The sequence below is a fragment of the Pan troglodytes genome, chromosome 13 (assembly GCF_028858775.2).
Source record: "Pan troglodytes isolate AG18354 chromosome 13, NHGRI_mPanTro3-v2.0_pri, whole genome shotgun sequence".
In the NCBI taxonomy this organism is placed as follows: domain Eukaryota; kingdom Metazoa; phylum Chordata; class Mammalia; order Primates; family Hominidae; genus Pan; species Pan troglodytes.
In genome coordinates this window covers 138,334,939-138,347,677 of record NC_072411.2, presented here as the reverse complement: position 1 = coordinate 138,347,677, position 12,739 = coordinate 138,334,939, and the positions used below count along the sequence as shown (strand labels likewise).

Sequence of the window (12,739 nt, the reverse complement as noted above, 5' to 3'; positions counted from 1 at the left end):
CAAAAGTCCCTAGAACAATATTTTTGCGGCGAAATAGCAAAGTGCATGGCAAACCTGCCTAGGTAAAATGAATAACAGCTTCCCCCGGCATGTCAGTGGCAAGCCGGAAGGGCCCCGGCTGTAGCCACGTAAATCAAGGAAGGAGTGGAGCGTTTCTTAGTATTCAAAAAACAGGGTAATGGCACCCAAGGCTGTGTTACTGTAACTATCTCATAGTGAGGGGGAGTATTTATTATGCTCATAAAGATATCAGCCTTTTGCCCTGGGCTTCGATTTTTTTTTTCTTTTTCTTCTTTTCTGGGAGTGAAGAAGGAGGGATAGAGCCTGGAGATCCCACAGACACGTCCTTCTCCATGGATCCCAAAGGGAATTCATTTCCCCTCACACTGCCTAAGCCACCTCGGGGTCTGGGCGTGAAGTCAGGGGAGGCAATCCAGGCAGCGTCCTAATGAATTCCTTTCAAACCGCCTGCTGCCGGAGCGATCTATTACTGCGGCCTGGAGTGGGGAAACGCGCTCGAGACGTCTTTGTCCGGGTGGTGGTAGGGAGGGAGGAGGCGAGGAGGAGGAGAGGGCTGGCGGCGGACCAGCGAGTTTTCCCAGCGCCCCGGGGCGCCAAGGACACACCCTCCCCTCTTTCCTCCAGGTCTGCTGGGTGGGCAGTGGGTCTCCGGCGGGACTCCTGGCAGAGGAGCTGATCTGGGATTAAGACGTCCCCCGGGGGGGCTTGGGGTTAGAGCGAGAGAAAGAGGAAGAACGCGAAAAAAGAGCTTCAAAGAATCGGGTCGATAAATTCATAAAGATCGATTTATCTTTATCTCCCAATTAAATGTGCTTGTAAGTGATACATAACACACGTCCAACACGGGCCAACTCCCCAACCACTAGCTCCTCGGCGTGAGCTGATTTTTAATGACCGAACTAACAATGCCCTTCTTTCCTTCTCCCCAACCCGGTGCTGTTGGCGGTTCAGGGCTGACGTCTAGACCCGGGAAGTTGAAGCCCGGGCCTTGGAGGCTCGAGGAAGCCCCGCTCGCGCTGGTGCGCTCTGCACGGTCTGCCGTTGTCAAGAAGTGATTCCATTTTTAAAGGGAAGACAAGAGCTGAAAGTTTTTTGTTTGAAAATGGAAGAGGGGATAAGTACGTCCCTAGTTTCCCTCCACCCCAAAATTCCCTTACTTTCAAATTTGGGGGTCTTTACCGTTGTCGAGAACAGGGGAAACATCCTGAGGGGATCGGCTCCATCCTGCAGTTAGCAAAGAGGAACCGCGCGCCCTCGAGTCCTCGCGCTGGAAACCGGGCGGCGGCGCCAGGGTGAGCACTCCTTGCGTTCGCAACGTGCTTAATTAGCGCCTATTTACAAAACGCAGCTTTTATTTGAGCAAACATCATAAAGCTTTCATCAGGATAATCTCACGTTATACAATCTGGAGGCACAGCAAGTCCCCCCTTCCTCCCCGAGGATGGAGCAGATAAAGGACTCTCTTTATTATCATAATTATCGTGGTTGTTATTTTGGTGCGCGCTGGCAAAGTGTGTAAATAGGTGCGATGATTAAGAATGTCATGAAAAATGAGAGACGGGATCGCTCACGGGAGGGCCCAGCCCGGGATGGGGGAAGCAGCAGCCTCCCCGCCCCACCCGGAGCGCGGACCTACAGCGAGCAACCCGGCGGGTTTCTGGCGGCGGGCAGGCGCTGCCAGCTCCCAGCCTTCGCCCCGGGGGTGGCTCCGGAGGAGCAGGACCCTGCCCCCAACTCCAGGACCCTCGCCCGGACCCCAGGCGCAGCCGGAGCACCCAGCGCTGGAGTGAGCCGCAGGCAGGTTGGTTCCATGGCAAATACAGTAAAAGAAATAAAGCGCCCCCGGCCCAGCCGTGGGGGTGCGGGCCCCGGAGGCTACCCTTCGAGGTGGCCTCGACAAGGCTGCAGGGCCCCAAGGTCCGAGCCTTGGAGGTGCCATCCGCCCCTCTCAAGTTTGCGCGGCACGGGCCAGGCACGCAGGCTCCGGCTCCCCGGCCCGCGCGCTCCGACGGTGGCGCCCGCAGCCCGCTCGAGGCCAGCTTGGGTGGAAAGGGCGGGGCCCCGCTTTCGCCCCACCCCCGCCCCGCTCAGCCAATGGCCAGCGGCGCCCAGCCCCACGTGAGGCGAGCCGGGCCAGGCGGCAGGCAAAATGTGAATGAGAAAGAGGAGCGCGATTTAAAGGTGCTGGCTGCGCCCGCCGGAGACAAGTACGCCGGCTTCGCGCGCTCCCCAGCGGCCCGCGGGAGGCGACGGACGGCGGGACAGACGGACGGACGGACGGACGGCAGCTTACCGGGGCCGAGGGCCAAACCCGCGAAGCGCGCGGGCTCCGACGGGCAAGCGGCGGACGGGGGCTCCGGCGAGCCCTCGGGGCCCGGGCGCCCTCTCCACTCCGGGGCGCACGGCCTCACCCCGCACACCCCCGGCACCCGCCCGGCATGCAGCGGGCCCAGGACTGAGGGGCGGAGGCGTCTGCTCTCCGGGTCCCGCTCGGCCCCTGCCCGGCGCTCCCGGCGGTGCTCCCGGCGTCCGGCGGGCTTCCCGGCGGCGGCGCGGCGCGGGGACTTTTCGCCTCTCGCTGGCCTCTACCGAGCGCGTCTATGAGCGCAGCGTTCCCGCCGTCGCTGATGATGATGCAGCGCCCGCTGGGGAGTAGCACCGCCTTCAGCATAGACTCGCTGATCGGCAGCCCGCCGCAGCCCAGCCCCGGCCATTTCGTCTACACCGGCTACCCCATGTTCATGCCCTACCGGCCGGTAGTGCTGCCGCCGCCGCCGCCGCCGCCGCCCGCGCTGCCCCAGGCCGCGCTGCAGCCAGCGCTGCCGCCCGCACACCCTCACCACCAGATCCCCAGCCTGCCCACAGGCTTCTGCTCCAGCCTGGCGCAGGGCATGGCGCTCACCTCTACGCTCATGGCCACGCTCCCCGGCGGCTTCTCCGCGTCGCCCCAGCACCAGGAGGCGGCAGCGGCCCGCAAGTTCGCGCCGCAGCCGCTGCCCGGCGGCGGTAACTTCGACAAGGCGGAGGCGCTGCAGGCTGACGCGGAGGACGGCAAAGGCTTCCTGGCCAAAGAGGGCTCGCTGCTCGCCTTCTCCGCGGCCGAGGCGGTGCAGGCTTCGCTCGGTGAGTCGGCGGCGCGCGCAGCCGGGACGAGGGGGCGGGAGGAGGCGGGGGCGGGCCAGCGCCGGGTTCCCGCGGGAGACCAAGGGGGCGAGGCCGCGCCCCCGCTCGACCCCCGCGGGAGGAGCTGGAGGATGAGGCCCGGCTGTGCCGCTGGGCCTCCGGGGGACATTCAGAGCCACGCAACAAGCGGGGTCTCGGGAGGGGGGGCATTTAGCGCCCGGCGACCAGCTGCTGCCCTGGGCCACATATCTATCTGACGATGCGTTTGGCCGAGGCCGCCTCTGCCGCTCCGCGGTGACCTGGGGTTCCGGGTAGGTTGCAGCCTCTAGGGGAGACGGGTTGGGCTGCGCGTCTCAGCCGTGCGTGTGCCCAGGGGCGCCCAGACTTTTTAAACCCCTTCGCTGGTCTTGCTACTTGTCTGGGAGAAACGGACTGCTGGGAGGCTGTGCCTGTGTGTTTGTGTTGGGGGTGTCTGGTGGGAACTTATAAGGCCACAAAACATCCCTTTGACCAACGTTGTCTGTCTCAAAAAAGATGGTCTGGGATCTGCACGTCCTTACGCCTCCACTCCGGTTAGGAAGCAATTGAGGTTCACTACATTTTCATGGTGGCGGTGGGGGGAGGATGAATCGTGAATCCCCCCATCAGTCCTCAACCAGTCCCCACCCCAGGGACAAAGCGGGCAATCTCTTGGGCCTCGCGCCTCCTGCTACTTCTCCTGACGCTGCCGAGGCTGGGAGGGTGCGGGGGAGGCATGGCGGCCCTTTGAGGGATGGTTCTGGGCAAAGGGCCGTCGCCTGTACTGCCTCCTCTCCTTTGAGCTTTCTCACGCTCCCCCCACCCCTCCTCTACCCCTCAAAGGCCAGGAAATCACAATGTGTTAATGTCATAGAAAGACAATCCGCTAAAGGGTGGGGGGCGGGGGGCGCGGAATGTCCAAGTGACGGTGGGAAGGAGAAAGGAAGGCCAGTGTGCGAAATGTAATAAAATGCCGTTTGGTTTTGCTTTCAGTCGGGGCTGTCCGAGGGCAAGGGAAAGACGAGTCAAAGGTGGAAGACGACCCGAAGGGCAAGGAGGAAAGCTTCTCGCTGGAGAGCGATGTGGACTACAGCTCGGATGACAATCTGACTGGCCAGGCAGCTCACAAGGAGGAAGACCCGGGCCACGCGCTGGAGGAGACCCCGCCGAGCAGCGGCGCCGCGGGCAGCACCACGTCTACGGGCAAGAACCGGCGGCGGCGGACTGCCTTCACCAGCGAGCAGCTGCTGGAGCTAGAGAAGGAGTTCCACTGCAAAAAGTACCTCTCCTTGACCGAGCGCTCGCAGATCGCCCACGCCCTCAAACTCAGCGAGGTGCAGGTGAAAATCTGGTTCCAGAACCGACGGGCCAAGTGGAAACGGGTGAAGGCAGGCAATGCCAATTCCAAGACAGGGGAGCCCTCCAGGAACCCTAAGATCGTCGTCCCCATCCCTGTCCACGTCAGCAGGTTCGCTATCAGAAGTCAGCATCAGCAGCTAGAACAGGCCCGGCCCTGAGGGTCCAGAAGGGCCAGGGCCTGGCACCCACCTGGAGAAGCCCCCGCACCCGAGGGAACCCATGGTGGACTCCACTGTGTTTGAAGCAACAAAGTCACAGCCCAACTGTGGCCATCCCAAGCAAATTGAGAATATATTCACTAAATGGGCTTAAAAGACTGCTTTTGAAGGGGCTTACAGCCACACCAGAAGACACGCTAAATATTTATTATACTATCCTACTTTGTACATAAATATCTCTATAGACTGGATCTCAGCTGCAGTATTTTGAAAGTTATAGGACTTAATTACCCAGTAATTTCTCCACTCATTCCAGAAGAAAACAAAACCTCTGCTGTAATCTGCGCGGTTAGCAGCCACCTTTCCATACTTTTCCAAAGGTAAACGTGAAACCCAAGAACAAGCACTGGGGTTTAAACTGATTTTGGTTTGCGTTCTGGCTTTTTGAGTTGACTGAAAAGCAGACATTGTTAGGCAGCCTGGAAATTCGCTTTGCTTTGCTTTGCTTTGCTTTTGCCTGGCTTTGGTTTCCCCTGGGGTTGCCTATCCTATCTGAGCCATGTGAAGCACGTCTCCGTTGTGTTAATTTATTTCAATGTAGCTTATTTTCTTATAAGTTATGACATTTAAACAATTTCAGTCTTGTGAATAATAAAAAGGAGAGAGGGGGGGGAAAAAGACTGATCCCTGGGCCTCATAAGTGTGTCCAGAATTTGACCGTCCCGGGCACTGCCAGGGTGTGGCCGGGCAACTGGTCTGGGACCAGTACTGGAGAAAGGTCCCCTGAAACAGGTCTCCTTAGGCATCCTGGACTTGAGCCACCCAGCACTTTGCCAGGTTTAAAATAGGAGGGCAAGAGGGCCGATAGGATTACGAATTTAAGAAAACCTAATTCTCACCTTAGAAATCTATCTCCCCCTTTTGCACAGCCTAATCGATACCTAGTAGGCCGGCAAACTTCGGCCAGAGGAGGAGGTAGGTGCCCGGAGGAGGCAAGCGAGTGCGGGTATTGGTGGCTTTGCACAAACTCCTGATGCTCCAAATCGACTACAGCCAGGGAGGAAACGTCTTTCCTTTACAAATATCTCCGGCCCGAAAAGAAGCGGTGCTCGCCTGCCGGCAGAGTGGAGGGTCCATAAATCAGGCTCCGGGCGTTATCTGGCGACAGGAGCAAAAACCCAGCGAGCCCAGCCGGCTTCCCGGCAGCCCTCAGTCGGAGGCGGAGGCTGGCTGGAGCGCCCCCGGCCCCGGCACCTCCCCCTCCGGGCGGGGTCGAGGGGGCGGGACCCGACCACCGCCCCACCCTAAGGACGCCCCGGTAGTCCGCACCACAAAGGGGGAAAACGGGAGAGGCTACGCAGGGGAGCTGGGAGTCGGTCTGCAAGGGACGGGAAGCTGCGCGCCTCCCCATCTCGATGGGGCGTGCCTGGTCCCCAAGCCCACTCCTGTCCCAACCCCGGCCCTGCGCTCAGAACCCTGTCTGCTCGCTGCCGGACCCCGAAGCGCGCCGCCAGATACTGCGGCGGACAGGCCCAGGGGCGCTCAGCGGGCCAGCGAGTGTGAGCGTGGTGCCACCAAGCCAGCAGCCCGAAGCGCGAGAGAAGCCGGGGCTTCGCCAGCCTCAGCCTTTCGAGTGGGGGAAGGAGGGGAGGCCGGTGAGCCGCTGCGATGCAGCGGCGCTCGGCCCTCGGCGAGGTTCTCAGCCCAAGAAGGGGAAGCGCGGCCCGCCATGGGTTAATACTAATATTGACTTAATTTTTACTAATTACAGGCCGTCACCTCCCCACGGCGGAGGGGCCTGGGGACCAAGACCTCCACCCAAACTTCAGGCGCAGGGTGAAGGCTGGGAGCGACCGAGTCACCCTTTCCCGCCGCGTTCCCAACAGTTCCGGTGGCGGAAAATGGCCCAGACTTGGTTTTCGAGCCCAATAAAATAGAAGGGCCAGCCCTCCGAGGGCGTCGGCCGGCTCTGCGGGGCGCCGAGAGCCGCAGAGGCTCCTGGCCGCGCCCCGCCCAGCGCCATGAAGCCTGGCAGGGAGGGGATGGCGCCCGGGTCGCGCCCTGGCCTGGCGCGGGGGCCGCAAGGCCCGGATCCCGCCCGCCAGGAAGCGCTGAGCGCAGGTTGCCGGTGAGCGCCTTCTGCTCGGGGCAGGTACCCACTGGCCACACGACGCTGCTGCAGCATTCGAGGCCCGCGGGGACGCCGTCCCCCGACCCACACACCTGAGCCAGTCTGCGCGTGGCTGGGGGCGAAGAGTTTACCCGGGAAGGTTGGGGAGCTGCGGCCTCTGCCCCGCCGGCACTGCGGGTCGGGGGAAGAGACCCTGGCACTCCCCGCAGATCCTGGAGTGCCCCCCATATCCCCTTCCACCATAACAGGTGTAACCCCACCCGCCTTCTCCAAAAGCCCATGGCAGGGATGAGGGGCAGAGGGACCCGAAGCTTTGAGCGCACGGAACCGGAGGCCGCCGTCAGGAAGCCCCGCTCCTGGGACCGAGCTCCGGGCCCTCCCAGCCTCGAGGTCCTCGCCCTATGGAGGCACGAGGAGGAGAGGGCCCGAGCTCCCCAAGGTGGCCGATGCCGCCCTCCCTCCTGCTCCTCGGGGCGCTGACCCCCTCCCTCCCTAACCCCTGAGCCCCGGGGCGCCCCCGAGAGCCCGGCAGGGAGGCCAAGGCCCGGGAGACAGGCCGAGGGGAGGAAGATAAACAAGCAGCGCTTGATGGCCGCTGTCATCATGGCCGTCATCATGGCTTTCATTTGGCTGCCTAATGAGTCACATCACAGGCAGAGAGAAAAATTGTCAATCGCCCGGGCCCTAATGAATTTTTTTGCAAATTGTAATCAAGCCAGGCCGTCTCAGCTGGCTGATTAATGAGACCCACGAGGCTCGGCCAGCACCTCAGCTTTTTATTCCATCCCGTCCTCCCTGCACTAAATTAACAGCAACTTGTCTGAGCTTCAAATTAACTCCCAATGATTAATTCTGATGGGGGGGCCTGAAGAATAGCTTGTTCTAATAGGCTCTGGCCTGAGATGCTGTTGGAAATTAATACACTTCCCCTTTGGCTGCCGGCTTTAATCCAAGGTTGGGTTTTGACATCACTATATTTGTTGTTACAATAAATTCCACTTACATCTGCAGATCAAATAATTATGCTTGGGAGCTCCTTGGACCTGCGCCCCCAGCCGAGCACTGGGACGCCTCAGGGCTGCCTGCACCCCGCAGCCACCGACCCAGGCAGAGGTCGGAGGGGGGCCACAAGAACAGTCACTCCACCCAGTGACTGCCTTTGCTCCCTGGCGAGCCAGGCACCCCTGCCCCATTGGAGAACCCAAGGTATGCTGAAAATCCACAGCCATCTCCCTGTTCTTGGGGCAGGACCCTCTTTAGCTTGGTCCTGGGCCTCAAGCAACTTCCCCTTGCGGAAGGAGCCCAGGACTACCTTCCCAGCAGCCGGGACCCACCTGCACTGGAAGCTGCTCAAATCCCAACCTGCGCTGGAATTTTCGAGACTTAGTGCATGCTTGTGCATCCAGCCTTTGCTTCCTGTCTTCAGCCCCCTGGGTGGTTCTTTCACAGATGCCTTGTCAGCTAAATGGAGAGCAGGGAGTGGCCCCCCCAGGCTTTTTTGAGCCCGGGTTTGCCTCGGAGGACATCCTGACTCTATGGCTGTCTGTGCGTCTGGCCTTCAGCCTAGGTGCTTGTACAAGCCTGGGCACATCGCTGGTAGCTGCATTCCAAGACACCCTTTCTCTCAGGGTCAGCACCCTCTCCCTCTTGTTTCTGTTTGTTTGAGCTTAATGGGCTTAATTATTTCAGCTGCATCTGGTGAAGCTCGCACAGGGCTTCCAAGGCTGCTCCCTCCAGCCCCAGACCTGTCTGGAACAGAGTCCCATGTTATGCCCCATGGCAGGTGGTTCTAGGTGCACTGAAAGCCGGGAGTGACCTTCTAGCTTTCCGGCCTCAGGAGCCTCTGGATCACACTCTGGTTCTCACCTCGGGGCCTTCCTAGTCCCAAGTGGCTGGAGCCCACGCATTCAGCAGCGCGGGCAGCAGAGACCCTCTCGGGGCCCTCTTCTTTCCCCTGCTGGACTTCAGTGGCGGTGTGGCAGAGTGGCTCGCTTATGCCCAGCCGTGGCTTCCCAGGGAAGGAGGCTCCAGTGCACACACCTATTTCTGTCCCCAGAGACCCCAGGCATCTGCCCAGGCATGCACAGCCAGAGCAGGTGGCCTGCTCCAACCTTCTGGCCGCTGGGTCCTCCCAGGCAGCTTCAGCGCAGTGCTCAGGGCCCAGTTCCAGGGTAGCAGGGCTCTGGGGTCTTGGGGGAAGCTAAGGCCGGGGTTCTACAGGGACAGCCCAGATGAAGGGAGGTGGCATTCATCTTCATTTTAGGCCCTTATGGTGTAAACAGGAGAAATATGATCTTGGTAACCAAACATGAATGCAAATCACACCGGCAGAGTAATAAAGCACCTGAAACCCCAACGCACAAAAGCAACACCATATGTATGTAGACAACCTGCATAAATTATAAATTACATCATCAAAACCGATTGTCTATTTGAACAGTTCAGAAGTGGGGGCCTAAGCCAACTTCCGCCCTGCCCTCCGTGGCTTTGGGGAAAGGTCAAGCCGCAGTTCCCCTGGACAGGCGGGACTCCCGGCAGCGCTGCGCTGCGCTGAGGCCTGGCTGGCACAGGGGCCTGGGAGACAGGCAGCACACTTTGTCACTGCAGTCGGCAGCCTCTGCTCCGCTGGGGCAGAGGGAGGGTGGGGGGACAGGCCCATGCATTTGGGAGCTGCGGGAGGACCCAGGCTTCTTGGACCGGGGGGCCAATGGCAGATCATGGCTTGGTGGGGGTCCCACCCCCAGAGAGGCTGCCCCTTGACCCAGGCCCTTGCGGCCCATGCCTGGTGCTGCTGCCCTGGAACCCGCTCAGATTTTCCAGCTTGAACTCAAAGGTCCCTGTGAGCGCCTCCCTTGGTCCCCACGGAGTGGCTCTGTGATGAGCAGGGGTGTGAGTGTGCGCGTGTGGGCGGGTGCGCAACTGCTTGAGTCTGTGTGGGTGTGAGCAGGTGACAGTGGGAGTGTGTGTGTGCATGTGCCATTCCCTTTCACATCCAACCCTGCTTTGCCAGATTTCTCCACATTCCCAATAGCCAAGGGTCCGACCCCACTGGGGGAGCCAAAAATGCTGCCCCCAGGCACCCAGCAAAGCTGAACGCCCCCTGTGACCCTGACCCCGCCCCTGTGGACTGCTCCCTCTCACAGTGTATCCATTCAGCGGCGGGAAGCCCCTCCCCCCATTCCTTCCCCTCTGCCTAGAGGACTCTCGCACCCCCCACCACTCTTGTCTGTGACTCCCACCCGGCATCCTGCAGTCCACTTTCCCCCCACCGCCAGGGTTTGGCCTCTGAGCTTTCTCCACATACCCCAAACTTCCAACGCATGGAGCACCCCCCGCTTTCTGTCCCTGGGTTGACGCTCTCCGCAGTTCACACTGCCCCCACCCCCACCTGGACCTCAGAGCTCTTCCCGGGTCTGGCCTATGGGCTGTTCCGGCTCCCCACCTCGGCAGCCCACCATCAACACCCTAGCCTCCACCGCGAGGCCCCCCTACACACACACACACACACACACACACTTAGGGCTCCTAAACTGACTCCCAGCACCCCCCTCCCCAGCCCACCCGCTTCGTGCCGCGGTCGGGTACACCCTCATCCCCTCTCTGGAACAGGCACCGAAGGACGCCAGTGTGCGGCCCAGAGCTGCACGTGCTAGGCTAGGGCGAGGGAAACCGAGGCCAGGGTAGCCCAGGGGTAGGCCGCCAGGCCTGGTCCTGCAGGAAGCCGTGCACCCCGTGGTCCTCGAGGGAGAGAGGCAGGAGGCCCGGCTGCCCTACCAGCCTGGCGGCTCGGACACTCAGGGAGGCAGGGAGGCAGTCGGGGGGCGCGGCGCCCCATCTCGGGCGACCTTGTTCTCCTGATACTCCCGGGGGCCTGAGACCGAAACCGGGGGCCAAGCCCCGAGGGCGCGCCCACGGCTCGAGAGCGGCCTGGGCCCGAGGCAAAAGCCTGAGGCAGGGCCGGGCCCAGGGTGGGGGGGCGGACGTCACTCCGGGCACCCACCCCCAAAGCCTTCATCTCTTTATTTCACAGCCACTGGGTCCCTGGCGGCCTTTGTCATGCCGGTGCGTCTCTGGTGTGGCCGCCTTCGTCCTAAAGGGCCCGGCCCCCCAGCTTCTGCCCCGCGGCCTCCTGAATGACAATGGCTGAAATGGGATTACACCGACATGATCCTATTAAGCCTGACTGCTAGCGGCCGGGCCCCCAGGCCAGGGCCCGGGAGAACAGGGATCTCCCACCCCCACCTTCTCGCGTTCCCCTTCTCCCCGCCCCCCATCCGACTTGCCCGATGCACCTGGCTCGGCGGGGACCCGGCAGAGAGCTGAGCGCCATGAGGGTTTGGAAGTGGCCGCCTGACCCCAGGAAGAGAGTGGCACCCCGGCTCTGAATAACAAAAGCCCAGCCTGACCAGGCCGAGGAAGGAAAGAAAGGAGGAGCAGACCCCACCCCAGCCTGGCCAGGCCTCCGAGCGTGCAGAGGTGTGTGCAGTCCAGACTGCCAGAAGCCATGCTTGGTGGCCCTGCGTGGCAGCCTCCGAGGCACCTCTCCCACCGCGCCAGCTGGGGCCTGGGATGCGATAGAAATGAGAAAGAGGTGTCCCTGCACCCAGCACCTTACCTGCCCTCCCGTATGGCACAGCCGCCCAGAGGCAAGAGTGAGGGTCCCTTTCTGCAGACAGAGCAACCAGACCTGGGCAGGGGACTCGGGCTGGGCCGCACTTGCAGCGGAAACCGGCCTGGATCCCTCCAAATCCTGACCTCGTCCCCTCCCACAAGCCTTGGGTTCTGAGCCAAGGCCACTGGCACTGACTTCTTCCCAGGGTCAGGGGCCAAGGCAGAGCCCCTGGCCTGTGGGGGAAGGGTGGGACAATGGACGCCTGTCCTGGGAGAGGGGAGAGGCAGAGCTTTGACCACCCCTGCTGTTGGATACCGGACAGTGCTGGGGGGAAGCTGCAGATGTTTGCTCTTGTTTCAAGTTTTCCTTTTCCTTCTCTTCTCAGCTGAGTTCATCATCGTTATCTGAAGTTGGATAGAAATTGTGGGAGAGGTGCAGCAGCTGTGTCCAGAGGCCAGAGAGGCGTCTAGCTCCTGGCAGAGGCTCTCCTTAGCTAACCCAATCAAAACGCTCCACCCAGCGGAACCTGCACTTCTTCCCCTTTGCTTCTAGGGCACAGGTGTACAGCCTTCCAGACAGCTTGGTTTCTGGGGAGGGGAATGGTGTAGTAGAGATGAAGTGCATGATAACATTACACCACACGAGCGGCCCACTCAGGGCTAGGTACACAGCTTTGAACTCAGACCACCTGACTTTCCATCCTCAGGTGATTAACTCTCCAAGTCTCAGTTTCCTCCTCAGCACCAGCTGGTCCAATGCAAGCAAAGGGTGCCGTGCCAAGCTGGGCACACAGTGAGTGCCGGTCACCATCAGCCACTGTTTCTCTCGCCACCCACACAGAGGCTGGCTCTTCTGCTGAAGACTGAACAGAAACAAGGCTCCAGGGCAGTCCTCCTGTGTGGCTCCACCTTGGTTAGGGTTTGCTGTGTGTCTGGTTCAGGTTCTCCCATGACAGCCCCTCCACCTGCTCGACCCAGGTCTGTCTTGCCACATTTTAAGGCCATGTCATTCAATCCTATCCTTTGTGGAGATGGTTTGGAATTCATAGTAGCATCTTTACTCACTTGGCAAACAGGCTTCAGATCCTCTGCTGGTGCCCTCCGCCTGAGGAGCCTGAGGTCTGTGGAAGGAGATGGCGCTGTGGGCTGGTGACCCAGAGGTGCTTCCGTAGGATGGCTACGCACCTCTTTAACCCCTATATACCATCTCAGCTCAGTTTCCCCCACAAAACCAGAGGGTCTCAATTATCTTCATGTTCTATCTTATTGGACCTACTTTGATATCTTAGATTCAGAGGCAGAGGGGTCCCTGGGGTTG

The 12,739-nt window shown here is 60.8% G+C and overlaps 1 protein-coding gene across 3 annotated transcripts; it reads left to right on the top strand.

Annotated features, from left to right (window-relative positions):
• The first annotated feature begins 2,197 nt into the window (after positions 1-2,197).
• On the top strand, positions 2,198-9,257 carry GBX2 (gastrulation brain homeobox 2). 3 transcript variants are annotated; one of them, XM_009444611.5, is made up of 3 exons: positions 2,220-3,144; positions 3,419-3,455; positions 4,156-6,406. In XM_009444611.5, exons 1-3 carry the CDS (start codon positions 2,622-2,624, stop codon positions 4,262-4,264), a joined length of 669 nt encoding a protein of 222 aa, XP_009442886.2. In that variant the 5' UTR covers positions 2,220-2,621; the 3' UTR covers positions 4,265-6,406. The 3 variants fall into 3 exon arrangements, 2 of the variants coding, with proteins under 2 accessions (XP_526072.2, XP_009442886.2); XR_002942895.3 differs by lacking the exon at positions 3,419-3,455 and adding an exon at positions 6,451-9,257 and having other exon boundaries at positions 2,225-3,144; positions 4,156-5,059; XM_526072.8 differs by lacking the exon at positions 3,419-3,455 and having other exon boundaries at positions 2,198-3,144; positions 4,156-5,372.
• The last annotated feature ends 3,482 nt before the right edge of the window (positions 9,258-12,739 follow it).

Bases quoted from the DNA above. Each gene is read 5' to 3' on its own strand.
- GBX2 (XM_526072.8), top strand. From the start codon at position 2,622: ATGAGCGCAGCGTTCCCGCCGTCGCTGATGATGATGCAGCGCCCGCTG. The intron at 3,145-4,155 runs GTGAGTCGGCGG...TTTTGCTTTCAG, and splicing joins GGCGGTGCAGGCTTCGCTCG to TCGGGGCTGTCCGAGGGCAA.